At 41.3% G+C, this 22,332-nt stretch overlaps 1 protein-coding gene across 15 annotated transcripts in view; it reads left to right on the top strand.

Annotated features, from left to right (window-relative positions):
* Positions 1-6,597, top strand: part of SH3D19 (SH3 domain containing 19) — a 193,607-nt gene extending 187,010 nt beyond the window's left edge. For all 15 annotated transcript variants that reach the window (XM_053582757.1, XM_053582747.1, XM_053582711.1 and 12 more), the window contains 3 exons: positions 942-1,128; positions 1,512-1,609; positions 6,336-6,597. In XM_053582757.1, the coding sequence (XP_053438732.1) occupies positions 942-1,128; positions 1,512-1,609; positions 6,336-6,452 (402 nt within the window). In that variant the 3' untranslated portion in view covers positions 6,453-6,597. The remainder of the gene's footprint in view (positions 1-941; positions 1,129-1,511; positions 1,610-6,335) is intronic.
* The last annotated feature ends 15,735 nt before the right edge of the window (positions 6,598-22,332 follow it).

Raw genomic sequence — 22,332 nt, 5'->3', positions numbered from 1 at the left:
ACCTTTCTTATTGGAACATTCCACCGTATTAACCGACCACATTGGGGTTGTTATCCTGCCAGCCTTAAAGTTAAATGTGCTTCATAAAATTAAAAGTATGAATTAATTTTAAAAAGTATGAATTAATGAAGTCCTCTGCCGTAGAATCTGACAGTCTGAATCAAGTGAAGACCTGGGAATTAACAGACTGCCCATTCTTATCCTTCCTAATTTAGATAAAGAAGAGCTTCACTGAAAGTTAGATATTTTATCAGAATTTCTCATAGTGTCATAAATACTATGCATAAATATTTTTATGCTTTTACCAAATTTTTTAATGTAAATATCATAGATCATAATAAGAAAAAAGTTTTTGCTTAAGCATGGGATATCCCTTAGAAGTTCAACAGAAAAGTCACAAATCTAGTGCTCCAGTGGCACAATTGGTTAGCACGTGGTACTGACAAAGAAAAGTCACAAATCTTATCATAATTGCCATTTATTAATAGAATTATATTTTAAGAAAAAATTATTGGAAACTTACTTCTGAAACTTGATAGCAACATAAAGTTATTTATGCCTTTGGGGCTCGGTGCCGGTAGCTCAGTGACATACACCAGAGCTGGAGGGTTCGAATCCAACCTGGGCCTGCCAAACAGCAGTAACAACTATAACCGAAAAATAGCTGGGCATTGTGGTGGGCACCTGTAGTCCCAGCTACTTGGGAGGCTGAGGCAAGAGAATCACTTAAGCCCAAGAGTTTGAGGTTGCTGTGAGCTGTGATGCCACAGTACTCTACCCAGGGCTACAGCTTGAGACTCTGAAAAAAATAAAGATATATTTGGGCTTTGAAATCCTATGATCCCTTAGGTTTTTTTCCCCCACCACCACTTTTTAAGCTTTGTGGAATTCAACTTCAAATAAAATCTCACATTTCTTACCAAACTTCTGGTTTGTAAAAGGTTAACAGTCTTTCTGGAGAATGGTGTGAAGCTCTTCACAGTTTTACCGCAGAGACTAGTGATGACTTATCCTTCAGAAGGGGAGACCGTATCCTGATCCTTGAGCATCTGGACTCTGACTGGTGCAGGGGCAGACTTCAGGACAGAGAAGGGATCTTCCCAGCAGTGTTCGTGCGGCCCTGTCCAGGTATGACACTATAAGACACAGCTCCTACTCTTCAAGGGAGCCCAGGATTCTTTGAAACTTCCTTTTCCCTCCAGCTACACCCAGTTTGAGTTGTTTATCTACATTTGAAAGAAGTGATTCATAAAGTAAAACTTCATTCAGATGTTTTGTTAGAGTCATGGGAATAAAAAGATAAAAATGCTTTCACTAAATAATGGTGAATTTTGTCTAATAAATCCTGTATAATTTTTCCCTATTAAAATATCCTCCATCGTTTTGTAAGTTAATTAAGTTCAAAATTAATTGAAAATATTCTTTTCTGAGAGTGACAGGGTTTCTTAAAATGTTTGATTTCTTTTAGTCCATTGTCTGTTTATACATTTGAATTTTTGATATCTTCACAGCTGAGGCAAAAAGTACGTCTGGTGTAACACCGAAGGGGAGGAAGGCCAAAGCCTTATATGATTTCCACGGGGAGAATGAAGATGAGCTTTCCTTCAAGGTCACAATGTCTATCTTTTCTTTTTATAGTATTGAAACTGCATTGAGTATTATAAATTTTGGGGGTTTTTTGTTTTTGTTTTTGTTTAACATTTCAATTTTTTTCTTTAAAAGGAGTGAGTTGTGTACGGGGGTGTTAAATGCTTTTTAGACAAGAAAAAAAACTGCTCTAGAACCAACTTATTCATCATCATCATCTTCTTCATCTTGATCTTTTTTATCTTCCTCCTCCTCTTCATCCTCCTCACCTTCCTCCTCTTCCTTCTTTTTCTTGCTTTTTTTAGCCTTGACGACTCCCTTTTTCGCTGCGTCAGGCTTTCCTTTAGCTCGGTCTGCAGCAATATCCTTTTCGTATTTTTCCTTCAGCTTTGCAGCCTTCTTTTCATCAGGCTGCTTGTCCTCCGCAGCAGTGTTATTCCGCATCTCCCCCAGCTTCTTTGCAACATCACCAATGGATAGGCCGGGATGTTCTCCTTTGATTTTTGGGCGATACTCAGAATAGAACAAGATAAAGGCCGAAGGAGGCCTCTTGGGTGCACTGAGATCCTTGAACTTCTTCTTTGTTTCCCCTTTAGAAGGGATATAGGTTTTCATTTCTCTTTCATAACGGGCCTTGTCCGCCTTTGCCATATCTTCAAATTTTCCTTTCTCTTTAGCAGACATGGTCTTCCACCTCTCTGAGCACTTCTTAGAAAACTCTGAGAAGTTGACTGAAGCGTCTGGTGCTTCTTCTTGTGCTCCTCCCGACAAGTTTGCACAAAGAATGCATATGATGACATTTTGCCTCTCGGCTTCTTAGGATCTCCTTTGCCCATGTTTAGTTATTTTTCCTCAGCGAGGCACAGAGTCGCCCAGTGCCCGTCCGGCTCTCACTTGCCCCGGTGCTGTCTCTAATTGAGTACTATAAATTTTGAAATGTCTTCCATTGAAAGGTGGAACATTTGGGTAGAATATTGATCATTACTTAAGGATTAACAAGCTGAATGTGGTGGCACACACTTGGGTGGCTGATGCAGGGGGATCACTTGAGTCCAGGAGTTCTGGGCTGTAGTGAGCTTTGCCAGTTGGGGTTCTGCACTAAGTTTGGCATCTATATGGTGACCACCCTCCCAGGGAGCAAGGGACCACCAGGTTGCCTAAGGAGGGATGAACCTGTCTAGGTCAAAAACAGAGGAGGTCAGAACTCCTGTGCTAATTGGTAGTGGTGTCCTGCCTTTGAATAGCCACTCTACTCTACCCTGGGCAATATAATGAGATCCCATCTCTTAAAATAATAATAATAATAAAATTTTAATAACTATATCAGTTCCTTTTTTTTCTTCAAATGAAAAGATCTTAGACAATCTTATATACTGATTGATTCTAAGAGAAGAGATTAGAGAAAGTAAATAGGGTAAATTAGGGCTGATAATTTATGTTATCAACCAGGTATTCAGGTACTTATAAAAACTTTGACTTAATAACCCCATAATCCCTAAAATAATTCCTTGTTCCTTGGCCTATAACATCAGGTCTCAGTAACATGGAAGTTTTATTTGTAGCTCTAGTAAAGAATGAACCTCTTTATGGCCCTTGCAGCCTGCTACTGACATGTCTTTGAAATCAGTGGAGAGATCAGATGGCATTGTAGCCTCTGATTATCTGATTATAATTACAGCCTCATAAGGCACTGAATTCTCATCCACAGTAGCACTGAGCAGAGCTTTGGGGAAGTAGTCCCAAAAGGTTGAGCTATTGTACAAAGGGCTTTTTTTCTTTCCCTGAAGCCTAAAATGTAATCTTAATCTTACTTCACCAAAGAAATACCTCTTATTTTTTCTTAAAGTAAAAACAAAACATTTTTCATGATTCTGTTTCCCCAGACCACAGTTGGACCATGGTCAGAGGAAAGCTCCCGAGGTAGTGTTTTGGGACTGTGCTAGAGGAAGGAAGGTGGTTTTAGTAGTCACCGCTGTCAGAAGAGCCTGTGTCAGACAGTGGTAGATTCTCTGTCAATGACAATATTCAGTCAGAGGCAAGGATGCTATGGAAAGATAAAGCATCAAAGAGTGCTTGGACAAGATGCACTTATGCATGAGTGCCAGACAAGGTCATTCACCTGAATACCTGACTTAGGTGTCTGTGGGCTTTGGGGGATTAGAGGACTTGCTGAAATATCTTAGCATAAGGTACTAACTTCCCATTTTGTGATAGAGTTTTCCTTTATTCTGAACGATAGGATATTCTTTTATCCTTTTTATCTTAAAATGTCATTTATATTTAAGATATCATTAATAAACATGGTATTTTTTCTTATGCTTTAACTATGCAAAATTAAAAGTTAGTAACTCTATATCAGTTCCTTTTTTTAATTTTGGAGATAGAGTCTCAGTTTGTCCCCCTCGATAGAGAGCTGTGGCATCATAGCTCACAGCAACCTCAAACTCTTGATCCCCTTACCTCAGCCTCCCTAGTGCCTGGAACTACAGGCACCCTCCACAATGCCCGGCTATTTTTAGAGTCAGAAGCTGTGGCTCAGGCTGGTCTCAAACTCATGAGCACAGGCAGTCCACCCGCCTCAGCCTCCCAGAGTGCTAGGATTACAGGTGTGAGCCACCGCACCTGGCCCTATTTTTTTTTTTTAATGTCTTAATTCTTTAAAAGTTTCGAAACCATTGCCTTGTCCTTTTCAGTCTTGGAAATCATTGGTTCAAAATTTATTACTTTTATTTTTATGTAAAATGTTACTATAAGTGAAAAATCTGAATTCAAACCTTTTAGATTTATTTTGGCCTTCATTTAAGTTATGTCAGTATAAACAACAGAATTCACAGAAAAATATCCTGCAGAAAAATAGGTTGTCTTTATTTTACAAATGACTGATTATAAGACAGTTCTGTTGCTCTTTTGTTAAGGGATTCTCCACTGCTTTCAGTGTTACTGGTCATTGATATCTTAGAGAATATCTACAGAATTTTAGTAATTAGAACTTATTTTTAAAACACTTCTAGCCCTCTGGAAACTGACATGGTATGTAGATATGGACCAGACCTAAGAAAAATAGCTATGTTATAATTTAGGAACCAAAAGGAACTTATTTATAATAGAAACTTTGAATTGCTAGAGTTTTTACAGATTTTAGCAGAGTGGACTAATTTATGACATCTGGTAGTGAGCATTTTCCATAATGAAAACCCTTAAATCAAAATTTTTTTTCCTAGGTGGTAATATACTAAGGCTATAAATAAATCAATTTAGCACGTTAAAAATATTCTTTAAAGTACCCAGGGTCATCTTGGATCATTGTTGAATCTTAAACACAGATTCTAAGAAATAGTTAGAAACTGGAAAGAGCAAGACAGTTCATCTGTAGCATCCTTCATCTGCTAAAGGAATTATAATTTGCAAATGAGTAAGACATGCAGCCACTTTGATTAACCTGATGAGGATAAATCAGTGTTCTAAGTCAAGGTAAAGCTGTTTAAGATAGGGAAAAAATGCAGATTTGTTATTGGAGCCATGGAGGCATGGGATAAACCAAATGGTAGAGGATAAATGCCATTATACACAAACATACATATAGAGCACAAAATGCTCAGCATGCTGATAAAAGTAGTGAAAGTAAAAGCCTTTCTAAGTGGAAGGGTCCGGTGTAAAATGTGGTAGCTGTGTAGCCTAGTGGTTAGGAACATAAGCCCCAGGTTTATCACTGACTAGACAGGCCACACAGCCAAGTCCCATAATCTATGTGGGTTTCAGTTTCCTTGTCTTTAAAATAAGGAACTCTATAAAAATATATCTCTAAAACAAGGATAACAGTATCTCCCTCTAGGACTTCATTATTGTTTAAATGAGTGATCCTTGTAGAATAGGACAAAGCATACAGTAAGCAGTTGCCTTATTCTCTCATCTCCAAGTCTTTGCTTAAGTGTCACCTTCTATGGGACCTCCTTGGCTGTCCTAATTAGCTGGCAACTCCGTGCTTTCTGACCCTTCTGCCAGCTTGTTTGTCTTCTTGTTCTAGGATGAGGGCCTTTTTTTTTTTTTTTTTTTTTTTTGAGACAGAGTCTTACTTTGTCACCCTTGGTAGAGTGCCGTGGTATGGCAGCTCACAGCAACCTCCAACTCTTGGGCTTAATCAATTCTCTTGTCTTAGCCTCACAGGGACCTACCACAACACCTAGCTAATTTTAGAGACAGGGTCTCACTTTTGCTCAGGCTGGTCTCGAACCCATGAGCTCAGGCAATCCACCCGCCCTCAGCCTCCCAGAGTGCTAAGATTATAAGTGTGAGCCACTGCACCCAGCCGATGAAGCCTTTTTCAATTGCTGTATCCTATGTGCCCAGAATCTTAGTGGGTACCCAATAAATAATTGTTAGATGAGAAATATACATACATGATAGCTGTTATTCTTATTTATTTCAGAGGGATTTTAAGTTGGGAGTGGCGAATTTGGGATACACAAAATATAAGCAGGAAAATAAATTGCAGCAAGGCTGACAATGGCCAAGGAATGGATTTTGAGGAAGTGATTTTGACATCTGTCTCTAATGCCATTTGCATACAAGCAAATGGCATCATTAGATACAGATCATCTTTGTGGTGTATCATTTAATCCTCTTGGCAAATCACGGTAAATGAGTTATGTAAGAGAAGGTTATTTATGCTTTTCCGGGTAGGCTGCGACTTAACCATGCTTATACTCAACAGAAACCAATAATTATTTTCAATTCCTGTCTTCTTACAGGCTGGAGATATAATAACAGAGCTGGTATCTGTAGATGATGACTGGATGAGTGGAGAACTAATGGGAAAATCTGGAATATTTCCCAAAAACTATGTTCAGTTTCTACAAGTCAGCTAAAAGTGAAGCTTGACCGCATTCCATGACACATGAACTCACTTGAACTATCACTTTGACTATCAGATATGTTTTTGCACTATTTTTTTAACTGAAAAAGAAATATCTAGGTTGTACATGGTACACTAAAAGTTTCTGAAAGCAGAAACCTTGTAGATTTTATAGTTAGCTTTCATTACAGTAGAAACATGCACATGGAAACTCATGAGCTAGGATTCTACCAAGGAGAATACCTAGCAGGATTAGCAAGGAAGACACGGTTCCCCAGGGAAAGTGTCTGGTGACATGGCAGCACGGGGAGGCTCACAAGCAAAAGTTGCACTCGGACATCTGTTTTAATCAGCAGAAGTGAATTAACTGTGCTTCTTCATTTTTTACTATTAACAGAAGATGTTTGACATTCTACATGGTGTAACTATCAGGACATGGTTGGTAATCTAAGTTTCATTTTTTATATTCCAATTAATTCTTACAGTTCGAGTGCATTAGCCTTATTACCAGAGCAAGTCCTTCCTTCAGGAGAGACTTATATTGACTAGTGGAGCATTTAAAGCACTGAATGAAATCACTTCATGTTCACCAAGTGCTGCTTGTGTTACTGTGTTTTCCATTTGTCCAAGGATTTGAAGGTGGTCAAAATGTGATGTATCTTACCTACTCAAGAACCAAAACCATCCCTAAAATGCCTTGTTAATACAACTAACCCTTCTGTATACATACTATACTTAACTTCTTTCCTCAATTTATACTTCATGTTAACAGGGTTGTTATAAAGCACATTTTCTCAATCTTCAATCATTCCTTTGACAATTACTGGTATCCAAAGGAAAATTCATTTTCTTTGCATTACCCCAGTAATACATAAAAGCCGTGTCTTGTTATAGGTGTGCATTATGGATTACAAATAATATCTTAGAGTACAGAATAGCTATTAAGATGGAAAACAATGCCAAACCCCAAAGCTCAATTTTTTGCATTATAATCAGAATGAAAATTTAAGAGGACTGATGAATTTGTTGTATTGTTTCCCTAGCTCATCCCTGCACAATTATTAGAGTAAATAAATAAATAAATAAATAAGCAGTTTCCTACTATCCGCTGTTAAACATTCTAAGCTTAAGATAAAAGCGGTTCTTTACATGACTAAATCAATTATACTTTATGGGGTGATGCCAAATAGGTTGAAGACAATCTTTTAGATTGAGCAACGGAATACTATTTTATTGGAAACATAAAACACTTTCCCCACCAATGTTCATAATGTTCTTCTATTTTGAGAAGAGTTTCAAATGCTGGACCAGTTTTTAGCTTTTATTGCTTTTTCCCATTGTCCAAAAAGTTAGGTGGTTATACCATTATGTGACCACCACGTGGAGTTCTTCTAGAAGGAAGGCAATATTTATCTACTCTGTCTTTGACTAAAGTTCATCTTCCAGGTATGTGGTTACATTTGGTTCTGGAGTATGAGAACTGCTTTTTCTGTAGGTTTTGGGCAAAGCAGAGATTATAAAGAAAATTCTTGTCAAATTTCATTCGAAAGTGATTTTATGAGAAATGCATGAATTTAAAGCATTATCTAAACTTAATTCTCAATTGCAGCAAACTATACAACAGCAAGTAGGGGATGAGGATATGGAATGGAACACGAGGTATATATATTTATCTGTGTAATTTTAACTCTTATATAGATTATGAAAACTGATTTTTATTGGAGAAAAATATCCCCCTCAAATTTTGGCCTCTGTCAGCAGAATGATAAGTGCAATAGTTGTAAATCTACTTGGCACTATAATAAACTGATCCAAACTTTCCAAGTCCCTTTCTCCTCATACAATTCTGAGTTTTTCAGAATGGAGATTGTTTCTTATTTATACCTCCAGTCCTTTGTGCCATCCAGGGTCGGTATTGATTGGTTGGGTGGTTGGTTGGTTGGTTGGTTGGATAACATTTGTACATAACAATACCATGTTGGATCCACTCAATATCTTTCCTTTTTAGTTTGTGGACAAAAAATCTGTATTGAAACAAAGTTCATAATTTTATGTCATTTCATTCTGTCATGCCCTATTTTTTTTTGAAACAAAGTCTCACTTGTCACCTTGGGTTGAGTGCCGTGGTGTCATAGCTCACAGCAACCTTAAACTCAGAAGCTTAAATGATCCTCTTGCCTCAGCCTCCTGAGTAGCTAGGACTACAGGCACCTCCCACAATGCCCAGCTAATTTTTCTACTTTTTTAGTAGAAATGGTGTCTCACTCTTGCTCAGGCTGGTCTCAAGCCCCTGAGCTCAGGCAGTCTACCCTCCTTGGCCTCCCAGAGTGCTAGGATTACAGCACGAGCCACTGCACCAGCCATCAGGCTTTATTTTTTGCTTGCCATTTATTACCCACCGAACTGACAGGAAGCAAAAACATAATGTATAGACTTTCATAGGTACTTTCTTATTCTGTGTATTGATTGAATTCAATGCAACACTCAACTATGTTTAAAGAGAAATGTAATTTTATAGTCATTGAATTTCATAGGAGAGTTTCTGGGTTTTGTTTCGTTTTGTTTTTCCCCAAGGATTTTAGGTTAAAACCTGATACTGTTCAGCCAGGCCTAATGGTACTGTATCAGGACAGTGAGACTGTGTCTCAAAAAACAAAAACCTGGTATCATTCATCTAGGTCCCCTCAAACAAGAATCTTTGAATGTGCTTTCTTTGTTGGGTTAAAACTAGAGAACCCATTTATTATATTGTTCTTTTTTTTGTTTGTTTTTTGTTTTTTTTTTTGAGACAGAGCCTCAAACTGTCACCCTGGGTAGAGTACCGTGACATCACAGCTCACAGCAACCTCCAACTCCTGGGCTCAAGCGATTCTCCTGCCTTCATCTCCCAAGTAGCTGGGACCACAGGCGCCCGCTGCAATGCCTGGCTATTTTTTAGTTGCAGCCTTCATTGTTGTTTTGGTGGGCCGGGCTGGATTCGAACCCACCAGCTCAGGTGTATGTGGCTGGTGCCTTAGCCACTTGAGCCACAGGTTTTAGGCTGGATGTGGTGGCTCACACCTGTAATCCTAGCAGTCTGGGAGGCCGAGGCAGGTTGATCACCTGAGCTCATGAGTTGGAGACCAGCCTGAGCCAGAGCGAGACCTTGTGTCTAAAAACAGCTGGGCTTTGTGGCAGGCACCTGTAGTCCCAGCTACTTTGGGAGGCTGAGGCAAGAGAATCGTTTAAGCCCAGGAGTTTGAGGTTGCTGTGAGCTATGACACCCTGGCACTCACTAAGGGCTACAAAATGAGACTCTGTCTCAAAAAACGAAAAGAAAATTTTATTCTTCCTTGCCCCACTCTTCTTGAAAGCATATTTCTTTAAAAGATGCCCTTTTATGTGGCTGAAAAAGTAATGGAATATGTCTGTTATTGTGCCATGAAAATCACAGGTTATGAATACAGTCTGTCACATTCAGAATGAAAGAAATCTGCATTTATCAAAATGTATTGTTAGAACTGGCATTTGGAAAAAAGTATTTTTCTATAAGATTGTAAATCATTGGTCTCAACAGTCATTGTTGAGTTTTGCTTTTTTGTTTGTTTTTTCTGTTGTTTAGCAGAGCCAGGCCAGGTTGGACACTGCCACCTCTGGTGCATGGAGCCAGCACTGTAACTACTAAGCTAAAGGTGGCCTTTATTCAGTTTCTTAAGCTTAGATTAATTATACCTAGAGAAAATAGTAATAAGATACATAGACTAATTATAAGGGACTATGTTCACATACAATTCATGATTTAATGCCATTTTGAATGCCATTGAGTGAATTATTTTGTTGTTGTTGCAGTTTTTGGCCAGGGCCAGGTTCAAACCCACCACCCTCAGTATATGGGGCCGGTGCCCTACCCACTGAGCCACAGGCGCTGCCCCACTGAGTGAATTCTTAACTGAACTTTTTCAGAACTAACGGGAAATCATTTTCTTTTTTTTGTAGAGACAGAGTCTCACTGTACGGCCCTCAGTGGAGTGCCGTGGCGTTACACGGCTCACAGCAACCTCTAACTCTTGGGCTTACGCGATTCTCTTGCCTCAGCCTCCCGAGTAGCTGGGACTACAAGTGCCCGCCACAACGCCCGGCTATTTTTTTGTTGCAATTTGGCCGGGGCTGGGTTTGAACCCGCCACCCTCGGCATATGGGGCCGGTACCCTACTCACTGAGCCACAGGCGCCGCCCGGGAAATCATTTTCTAACCTATGCCTTTTTACTTCACAATAAAAAAAAAAAAAAAATACAAGTCCTGATTCAGGATAACACCACCATCTAGGGGCCTCTCCCTGAATTGCAAGTTCATCTTAAACCTCAGAAGAGTCCTTGGAGTCCAGAGCTCAATTTGCAGAGATTAAATTGCCTAAAGTCGCAGTTTGGTGGAGCCTAAAGTAAAACCTGACTCTCCTGATCCCCAATCCAGTACTTTTTCCATTTGTTAGGGCAGTGTGATACATTTCTTTTCATCAGTTAAACACGTATAATTGATCTGTTTTATTGGCCTGTAAAGGTTGTAACTTTTCATACAAAACTTATGGTAAGAGTTTCATGGCCGAGCACAGGGGCTCACGCCTATAATCCCAGCACTTGGGAGGCAGAGGTGGGTGGATTGTCTGAGCTTACAGGTTCAAGACCAGCCTGAGCAAGAACTAAACCCTGTCTCTAAAAATAGCTGGGCGTTGTGGTGGGCACCTATAGTCCCAGCTACTTGGGAGGCTGCGGCAAGAGAATCACTTGAGCCCAAGAGTTTGAGGTTGCTGTGAGCTGTGATGTCATGGCCCTCTACCTAGGGTGACAGCTTGAAACTCTGTCTCAAAAAAAATAGAAAAAGCCGGCTCAACAGATCAGTGGTTAGGGCACTGGCCACATATACCGGGTTTGGCAGTTCAAACCTGGCCTGGACCTGCTGAACAACAAAATATATAGCTGGGCATTGTGGCGGGCGCCTGTAGTCCCAGCTACTTGGGAGGCTAAGGCAAAAGAATTGCTTAAGCCCAAGAGTTGGAGGTTGCTGTGAGCTGTGATGGCATTGTACTCTACCAAGAGCCACATAGTGAGAATATGTCTCAAAAAAAAAAAAAATAGAAAGTTTACTGGCATTGTAGTGGGCACCTATAGTCTCAGCTACTTGGGAGGCTGAGGCACGAGGATTGCTTGAGCCCAGGAGTTCGAGGTTGCTGTGAGCTATGGTGATGCCACTGCATTCTACTCAGGGGGACAGAGCAAGATCCTGTCTCAAAAAAAAGGAAGAAGAAGAAAAGTCCTATCAGCTTCTCACTTTTAATGTAAGTAATTTATATTGATGTTACCTAGAAATTCAAATTTGAACAGATCCACTAATTGGGATTCCTTTTTCTGTTAAGTGCAGAATATTCAAATGCTTGGAACATCAGTTCTTATAAAAGTGTATCTGTCGGGTGTGCTCTTCGTAACAGCAGAGTGATTTTTTTTTTTTTTTTGCAGTTCTTGCCAGATTTGAACCCTCATCTCCTGTGCCCTACTCCTTGAGCCACAGGCGCCACCCGGCATAGTGATCTTAATACTAGGTTCTCATACAAATGGAGCACAAAGGGTGCTGAGAGTAAGGGCTAAAGATGGGAGACTGAACAAATGCAGACCACCAGGCACTACTCATTTTACCAGCTCTGACCTTCTATTGTGCCAGCGGTCTCATCAGGCCTATGTCTGCCTTCTTCCTGAATAGGCCAGAGAATTCATGTAAAAGCCTTCCTACAACAGCTCCCTACTACAGGTGGCCAGACAGCAGCTCCACACCGGTGGAGCACATTGACACAGAGGCAGAGTTAATTTGTGCTGGCTGGCATTGGAAGAGGTTTTGACAGCTTAATCTTTGGCTATGCCAGGAACCCATCTCAAGCAGCAGCTCTTCTCCTATGCCGTTCTGGACTTTGTCCTGAGAACATGGGCATCTTCTGTTTGATAGTCGCCTTCCTCATCCTCTTAGCTGTGTGAGGCTCCACGGGGCCACCTACCTGTCCTGCTGCTTAGACTCTATGCCATTCCTGGTGCTGGAGTGTGCTGTACTTTACCATTAAGCACAGGATTTCTCTCTTTAAAAAACAAACAAACATGTAGCACAAAATTTTTATTATTTTGGAGTCTAATAGATTAACCCAAGCACTGTTAAACTAACATATTTATATTTCAGAGTTTGGGAAGCTTTCTGGATATTTTAAGAGAATCATAATTACATGTATACTACTACAAAGGAGGCTACTACTACTAGTTCAAACTCAATGAAATATTCTTTATAAGTAGTAACGACTTAAATTCATAACTCAAAGGAATATTACCTACTGGGTGTCATCTACTTTTAACAAAAATTGACTAATGGGTGGCGCCTGTGGCTCAGTTGGTAAGGCGCCGGCCGCATATGCCCAGGGTGGCAGGTTCAAACCCGGCCCCGGCCAAACTGCAACCAAAAAGTAGCCGGGTGTTGTGGCAGGTGCCTGTAGTCCCAGCTACTTGGGAGGCTGAGGCAAGAGAATTGCTTAAGCCCAGGAGTTGGAGGTTACTGTGAGCTGTGTGAGGCCACGGCACTCTACCGAGGGCCATAAAGTGAGACTCTGTCTCTACAAAACAAAACAAAAATTGACTAACAATCTTAATACCTACTATTGGCCTACATTTAGTTCTTCTTAAAAGTTAAAAGGAAAAGACCAGACAGTAGCTCATGCCTCTAATTTCAGCACTCTGGGAACTCAAGGCAAGAGGATCACTTGAGGCCAGGAGTTCTCAAGACCAGCTAGGGCAACATAGCAAGACCTCCATCTCTACAAAAAGTTTTTTGTTTTTTTTTTTAATTAGCACAATGGCACAAACCTAGAGTCCCAGTTACTACAGAGACTGAGGGGGGAGGATGGCTTAAGTCCAGAGTTAAAGGCTGCAGTGAGATATGATTGTGCCACTGCATTCTAGCCTGAGTAACAGAGTGAGACTCAGCCTCAAAAAATATTTAAAATTTAAGTTTAAAACAAAAAGGAGCAGCTACATTTATTTCTCTGGTCATGTTGTTGAAGTACTACTGGGTAGCGCCTTGACTGAAAGACCATTAAGACCCACCACATTGGCTTGTCTCCCGCAGCTCAGTGGTTAGGGTGCCAGCCACATATACCAGGGCTGGCAGGTTCGCACCCGGCCTGGGCCAGGTAAACAACAATGACAACTGCAATAAAAATAGTGGGGCATTGTGGCGGGCACCTATAGTCCCAGCTACTTGGGAGGCTGAGGCAAGAGAATCACTTAAGCCCAGGAGTTGGGAGGTTGTTGTGAGCTGTGACGCTATGACACTCTACCCAGGACAACAGCTTGAGACTCTGTCTCAAAAAAAAAAAAAAAAAAAAAAGACTCACCACATTGTCCTCCAGCTCCCCAAGTAGCCAACATCTAAAGAGCAGAATTGTTGCTTCCAAAGGGCCTCAGAGGATGTGGCTAATCCTCTACTGGAAACACTGGTGTCTTCTCTTTAGAGATATGAAAATGTCAAAGCTATTAAAACATAAACATACTGTCATGAGAGTCATCTAATCCATCAGTGTATGCAGAGCACTCTAGGGTCAGGTGAACAGAGGCCGGGTTAGACAGGTTTGGTTGAGCTGCCAGAAGGCCCAGACGTCCGCTGCAGTGAGGGGGCCGGGCTCCAGCGTGGAAAGCAGCGCACAAATGGAGCACTAGGACACAGCATCTGAGAACCACCCACCAAGTATCACCTTGTCGTGGATACCCACAGAAATGGGGCTGCCTTATGAAGAGAGTGAAGGTGATGACGAGTCTTACAAGAAGCTTGGGAAGATGAGAATTGGAATCATATTCTCAAATACAAAGTGTGAAAATTAAGTTTGTGAACTCATTCTTTAAAAAGTACTAAATACCTCACTGGTGATTATCACTATGGTTGCCTTCAAAGTACTCTTCTTGGGAAGCTATGCACGGATGCCAGTGCCTAGTCCAGCTCCAAAGCAATTTTGGAACTATTTTTCTGGAATGGCCCTCAGAGCTGTCATCATATTATCTTTAATGTCCCAGATGTTATAAAATGTCTTCCTTTCAGTATTTCCTTTATCTTTGAGTAAAGAAAAAAGTCATTGGGGGCCAGACCAGATGAGTAGGGAGAGGATTCCAATACAATTCTTTGGTTTACTGGGTAAAAACTCCCTCATAGACAGTGCTGTGTGAGCTGGCACTTTGTTGTGATGCAAGAGCCATGAGTTGTGGGTGAAAAGTTGAGATTGTTTTCATCTCATTTGTTCACACAGCCTTTTTAGCACTTCCAAATAATAAACTTGATTAACTGTCTAGTTGGTACAAATTCATAATGAACAATCCCTTCAATATCAAAAAAAGGTTAGCAACATCTTTTTTTGTTTGTTTGTCTGTTTGTTTGTTTGTTTGTTTTGAGACACGGTCTCAAGCTGTTGCCCTGGGTTGAGTGCTGTGGCATCACAGCTCACAGCAACTTCCAACTCCTGGGCTCAAGCGATTCTCCTGCCTCCGCCTCCCAAGTAGCTGGGACTACAGGCACCCGCCACAATGCCTGGCTATTTTTTGGTTGCAGCTGTCATTGTTGTTTGGCAGGTCCGGGCTGGATTTGAACCCGCCAGCTCAGGTGTATGTGGCTGGTGCCTTAGCCACTTGAGCCACAGGTGCCGAGCCAGCAACATCATTTTGAATCTTGATTTGGACTGACAGAATTGACTGACTTCCTCTGTGCACTTTGATACTTTGTTTAAGGGTCATCTTGGTATATACACCTACATGTTTCATCACCAGTTGGTAACATGGCCCAAAATATCATCTTGGCTCTCCAAAAGGTCTGGGCAAACTTCCACTTTACTTTGCTTTTTGTACATTGATGAGCTCATTCAGGACCATTTTTGCACACATCTTGCACCTGCCAAGATTTTCAGTTAAAGAATTCTTATTTAGGGTGGCACTTGCGGCTCAGTCAGTAAGGCGCTGGCCCCATATACCGAGGGTGGCAGGTTCAAACCCTGCCCCGGCCAAACTGCAACAACAACAAAAAAAAATAGCCAGGCGTTGTGGTGGGCGTCTGTAGTCCCAGCTACTTGGGAGGCTGAGGCAAGAGAATCGCTTAAGCCCAGGAGTTGGAGGTTGCTGTGAGCTGTGTGATGCCATGGCACTCTACTGAGGGCCATAAAGTGAAACTCTGTCTCTAAAAAAAAAAAAAAAAAGAATTCTTATTTATTGATGTGTGTTTGGTCTACTATGCTTCTCACAGCCAGCTGATGATTTTGATGCACAATTCAACAAATTTTTGCAATGTTTTCATCAATTCTCATTACTAGCCTCCCTGACCTCTCTTCATCAATGAAGCCTTCTCTCCCCCTAGAAAAACATTTAATCCATTTGTACACTGCTGTTTTCTTCATGGCATTATCCCCATAAACTTATACTAACATGTCCCTAATTTCACTTCCACTCTTGCCAAGTTTAACAAGAAATTTAATGTTTGTTCATTACTCTAATTCAAGCTCCAACATTCTTGCAATGATGCACAAAAACACACAATGCTAATGAACATTACTCAGAAGACACTACCACACATCGACATGAACACAGCTATGAGATTCTGATATACCAAGATTGTGAACCCTTACTGAGTTATTTGTACAGGGCTGCCGATGCAAATGCACCATGGAAAATTTGGGAACTTGGTTGGCAGACCTTACATGACCCAAGTGGATGTGAAGGGGTGTATTCAACGTGTGGAAAGCATACCCCAGAGTGAGACAGACACTCAAACGCAGCAAGTCCCTGACCTAGCTGACTAGACCCATTTTTCAAATTGAATCATTATTTACATGAAATGCATAGATAGCTGGGTCACTATGAAAGTTTTGAGACAGACTGTTAATGGCCCACTCTTTAACTTCCAAGGAACGTAGTCAACAGTGTCCTTTCTGATTCACCTGTGTGAACTTCAGCTTGCTCAGCTTATCAGTGTTGCTGAGAGGGCTTCAGTTGTTTCCATCTGGGTGGATTTCATGTTTCTTGATTTTTGTGTATCTCAAAACTTTTGTAATAACCCACGTACTAGGTAAACAATGCTGAGTTTTAGAGCTAGGTGTGAGTAATCCTAGCACTCTGGGAGGCCAAGGTGAGTGGATTGCTTGAGTTCCAGGGTTCAAGACCAGCCTGAGCAAGAGTGAGACACCATCTTTACTAAAAACAGAAAAACTAGCCAGGTGTTGTGGCAGGCACCTATAGTCCCAGCTACTCAGGCTGAGGCAAGAGGATTACTTAAGCCCAAGAGTTTAAGGTTGCTGTGAACTATGACATCATGGCACTCTACTTAGGACAATAGAGTGAGACTCTGTCTCAAAAAAATAAAGTAAAAATTCTGAGTTTTGATAATTATATGTATTCATACAACACCAACCAGTATAAGAACATTTCCATCACCCTAGGAAGTTTTTTCACACCCTTTTCCAGTTAACAACTACATCTCTTTTCTTCCCAGAGGCATTCCCTGTTCTGATTTCTATTATTGCAGGTTAGTTCTGCCTGTTCTTGAATTTCACAAAAATGGAATCATACAGTATTGATGCTTTCCTTCTGACTTCTTTTGCTGAACTAACTTTTGTGATTTATCCATGTTGTTGTATCAGTAGTTCACTCCCTTTTAATACTGAATAGTATTTCTACATATGAACGTACCACAATTTATCCATTATTCTGTTGGGGTTTTTCCAGTTTTTAGCTATTGTGAATAAAGCTAGTATGAACTTTTTCAAGTAGGTGTTTTTGTGGAATAGGGTTTCATTTCTCTTGGATTCATACCTAGGAATAAGATGTTAACTCTTAATAAATATGCTTAATTTTATAAGAAACTGCCTGTTTCCAAAGTAATACCCTTTTACACTTCACCAGCAGTGTTTGAGAGCTGCTCCACGTCCTTACCAACATTTGGTTTTGTTAGTCCATTGGTATTGTTAGTTTTAGCCACTGTAGTGAATTTACATTTTCTTTTGACAAAACAATTACAGTATCAGACTTCTGGGACCTGACATTTGCAGTAATTTTTCTACCTCCACTCCGTGAATGATCTTACCAAATGGAAGCTCATTACCCTTCACAGCTGTCACTTGCATTGCGTATCATAACATTCCATCCAAGAGAGAATTACTCATAAAATTGGTGTGCCTGGGTATTTAATGATATAAATTTGGAGGTGTGTTGTCAAAGTCAATCAGAATGGAACAGCAACATTGTAACTTAAAAATGTGTTGCCATTAGTTGCCCTGAGAGTGGACCACAGTTCCAATAAAGTCAATCTGTCAGGAGCAAGTGGGGCCAAAGTCCTGTGTTATGTGACCTCATTCACCTCAAGACAAATGGGCTGACTTTTGGCAGGAGTCATGAAGTCTGGCACACAAGAAAGTTCTTTATTATGTGCCTCGTCCATGATGGCAGACATGTCACCATTGTGAGGATGATCTGGGTGATGCCAACTTGATCTGCGGCCTGATTCCACCAGGTCTTACTAGAGAAGTGGACCTACCATGGTCATATCTACAGGAGTGACTGAGATGGTACAATCAGCAGTCATATTTCCACAGTTACAGCCCTAAAATGGTATCTTTACTCTTCCTTTCAAGCAGACCTGATGGTTAGCAAAAATATGACAAGGTTCACCAAAAGAATATTGGCTGGATCTATGAAATTAACTTGTAACTAAGTTAATTTCTTAACTAATTCTTGTAACTTTTTTTTTTTTTTTTTATGAGACAGCCTCAAGCTGTCACCCTGGGTAGAGTGCTGTGCCATCACAGCTCACAGCAACCTCCTACTCCTGGGCTCAAGTGATTCTCCTGCCTCCGCCTCCCAAGTAGCTGGGACTACAGGTGCCAGCCACAACACCCAGCTATTTTTTGGTTGCAGCCCTCCTTGTTTGGCAGGCCCGGGCTAGATTTGAACCCACCAGCTCAGGTGTATGTGACTGGCACCTTAGCTGCTTGAGCCACAGGCACTGAGCCAAGTTCTTGTAACTTCTTATGAGTTCTGCCCACATTCTCTTTAGTTCTGCATAGCTGGTGCACAGGTTGAACAGCAACAGCAGCACAAGGGATACTCTATAAGTGTTCGGTAAAATTTGGATTTAGTCAGAAGGCCGTACTCAAGGATCCAGAGGCCCTATGTGCCCCCACAGCTGCAGGTTCCCCACCACTGCAAAGGCCCACAGAGGCAGCAGGTGCAGGATGCTTCAAGAGGTGAAATGGGAGATAAAAGTTTTCCAAGAGGTACACTACATGGAAAATCAGGATGATGCAAAGGCTGCTGTATCCAGAACACACTATTTTTGGCCAGCAAGGCCTGATACGTAGTGAGGCATACACCGTCTCCAGTACCTCCAATAAAGTGTTGAGCCTTTTTAAGGTGGTGAATGGTTAAAGACAGCATTAAACACTGTGAATCCACCCTCACCCCAAGAAACTGCTTGGTGAACAGGCCCCTGAATTGATTGCAGTTTATCGAACAGCCATTGGTGGAAGTGTGATGAAACCACACTCAAGGCCTGACATTGAGAATTCTGAGTTGGCAATAAACAGGACATCTTTCTTTCATGTAGTGAAAACTTTGGATGTCAGAGTACAAACATGTGAACATACATCCTGGTGGCAAATGGCAGGTGAGTTTCTTCCATTAACACTATTCTAAACATACCAGTGCCCTAAATGGGAGAATTCCCTCTGAAACTTTGAGCATCCAGTGTACACGCTAACAATGGTACAGATTTGGCTCACAGGGCTTCACACATAATTACTGTATTGATAAAATGTTGATAAAGTTTTCAGAGACAATGTCTCACTCTGTTGCCTCAGGCTAGAGTGGCCTGGGTTCAGCCTAGCTCACAAGTTACCTCAAACACCCTCAGCCTCTGAAGAATAGTGGCCAGCACAATGCCCAGCAATTTTTATATTTTTAGTATAGACAGGGTCTCACTCTTGCTTAGGCTGGTCTCAAATTCCTGAGCTCAAGGGATCCTCCTGCCCCAGCCTCCCAGAGTGCTAGGATTACAGCCATGAAGCCTGGCTGTCTTCGTAACATTGTGTCTATTCAGAGGTGTAGATAAGAGCTTGTCAGTTACTATCTTACTAAATGATGTCCAGCCTGAAAGCATTAAGAGAAAAACTGACATACCATTTATGTACCCAATTCCTGGTTCCCATCCCCACTGACCTCTTTTTAGGGTCAACTCTCTTCCACCCTGGGGAGCAAGCTCCTGCCATTTGGCACTGAAGTGTATGCCTAAAACAACCTTTAGTAGAAAATATTAAGGTATTTGCTTCTTCACTGAGGGGCATTAACAGCAAACAGTATTCATTTCTTTATTCAAGAAGCATTGAACTTCTAGGCACTGAGGGTGTAACAGTGAATCAGATCACACCCCTGGCCCCCCAAAAAAGCACTGACCTCACAAAACTTTTCTGATAGACAAAATGAACTATGGACAAAAAAATAAGAGTGCAGGAGACTAGGGTACCATTTTTTTTTCTTTTTTTTGTAGAGACAGAGTCTCACTTTATGGCCCTCGGTAGAGTGCCGTGGCATCACACAGCTCACAGCAACCTCCAACTCCTGGGCTTAAGCGATTCTCTTGCCTCAGCCTCCCGAGTAGCTGGGACTACAGGCGCCCACCCCAACGCCCAGCTATTTTTTGGTTGCAGTTTGGCCGGGGCTGGGTTTGAACCCACCACCCTCAGTATATGGGGCCGGCGCCTTACCAACTGAGCCACAGGCACCGCCCACAATTTTTTTTTCTTTAAGACAGTCTTACTTTGTCACCCCCTGTAGAGTGCTATGGCACATAGCTCATAGCAACCTCAGACTCCTAGGCTCAAGCGATTTTTTTTTTTTTTTTTTTTGCAGTTTTTGGCCAGGGCTGGGTTTGAACCTGCCACCTCTGGTATGTGGGGTGGTGCCCTACTCCTCTGAGCCACAGGTGCTACCCTCAAGCGATTCTCTTGCGTTAGCCTCCTGAGTAGCTAGATTATAGACACCTGCCACAATGCCCAGTTATTTTAGAGGCGGGGTCCCACTCTAGCTGAAGCTGGTCTTGAACTCATAAGCTCAGGCAAACCACCCACCTCAGCCTCCCAGAGTGGTACAGTACAATTTTAAAAGGATGAAACCTGTTACTAGGGTCTACCAAGGACACATTAGAACACACTTAAAGGACATAGAGGAGTAAGCCCTGTAGCCACGAAGGGAAGAATATTCCAAGTACAAAGAAAACAAGGCTAAAAGTTTGGCTGGAAGAGTGAGCAGAGAGTAGAGACAAATCCAAGTCAGAAGCACACAGGACTTCTGACCTAACCATCGAAAATGGGCTTCCGTGAGAGAAGTCATAGTTAATTCAAGTCATTTTGGTGGCTTGCTCCAAATAGCAATGGCATTTGATATTGTTAAGAATTGGTTCATATAATCATTTCTATTAAATGAGCAATTTTTTGTAAATAAAAAAATTGGTTCAACTCCAGTTTGAGGAGAATATTTCAGATTGTATATGAAACTAGCACATTGTACCCCTTGATTGCACTAATGTATACAGCTATGATCTAACAATAAAAGAAAAAAAAACTGGTTCAACTCCAGATGTATTTTGGACGAACTACAAATAGTCAAGGATAACCAGAAAGACTTTAGCCTATGTAACCAAGGGGGGTGGGGGCAGTATCAAAATCAAGAGTACAATTTCCTCGAGGTTTTGTTGCCCACACAGGAAAGCAGCAGCATGATCATAGCTCACTATGCCTGCAAGACCTGGGCTTAAGGAACCCTTAGTCTGACACCTCAGTCTCTGGAGTAGTTGGGACCACAGGTGCAAGCCACACTTGGCCCCCAAGATTATCATCTTATGTAAAATGCTGATTTGACATCTAAGTTGAATACCAAGTAGGCAGTTGGATCTATCCTTAGACATTCTAAGGAAAGGTATGGGCTAGAAATATAAAATTCTCTTTTATATTTCTCTCCCAGTTTATTTAAAGCCAAGAAAGAATCTAGTGAAGAGCATAAAAATTCCAAGGATCACACCCTATGACCTTCCAAAGCTGATTCAAGGTTAAAGAGAAAACTTGGAAGTATTAAATACAGGAAGAAATCAAGTAACTGTCACTGTTAGAGGTCAAATAAAATGAAGATTACAAATGGATCACTGGACTCAGGAACAAAATCACTGGTAATTTTCAAAACAGCTTTCTTGGAGTGGTGTGGGAGAAAAGCCTAACTGCAGAAAACTCACGCAACATGCAAAAAATTAAAATTCAAAGAATGTACACAGATACCATGGCTTACCCCTGTAATCCTAGCACTCTTTGAGAGGCTGAGGTAGGTGGATTACTTGAGCAAGAGCAAGACTCAAGCTCTACTAAAAATAGGAAAAACTGGGCAGTGCCTGTGGCTCAAGGGAGTAGGTCACCAGCCCCATATGCTGGAGGTGGCGGGTTCAAACCCAGCCCTGGCCAAAAAAAGGAAAAACTAATCTGGTGTAATAGCACACACCTGTAGTCCCAGCTAACTTGGGAAGCTGAGGCCAGAGAATCACTTGAGCTCTGGAGTTTGAGATTGCTGTGAGCTATGATATCTTGGCACTTCACCCAGGGTGACAGACTGCCCCCACCCCCCCAAAAAAAACACACAAGTAAAATCATGAACATGATTTCACAAGAACATGAAAAAAATCCCTTTGAGCTTTGCTATAGCACCTGAGTAGAGAATCTCTGGAAGGGTATAGAAGTCTTTTCAGTTTGTAGGCTGGTGCAAGGGACAGGTAGATTTGATAAAGGTGCAAATTACAGGAAGGAGCCAACACCTTGATTAAA

This window comes from Nycticebus coucang, chromosome 1 (assembly GCF_027406575.1).
Source record: "Nycticebus coucang isolate mNycCou1 chromosome 1, mNycCou1.pri, whole genome shotgun sequence".
Classification (NCBI taxonomy): domain Eukaryota; kingdom Metazoa; phylum Chordata; class Mammalia; order Primates; family Lorisidae; genus Nycticebus; species Nycticebus coucang.
This window is presented reverse-complemented; position numbering and strand designations above follow the sequence as displayed.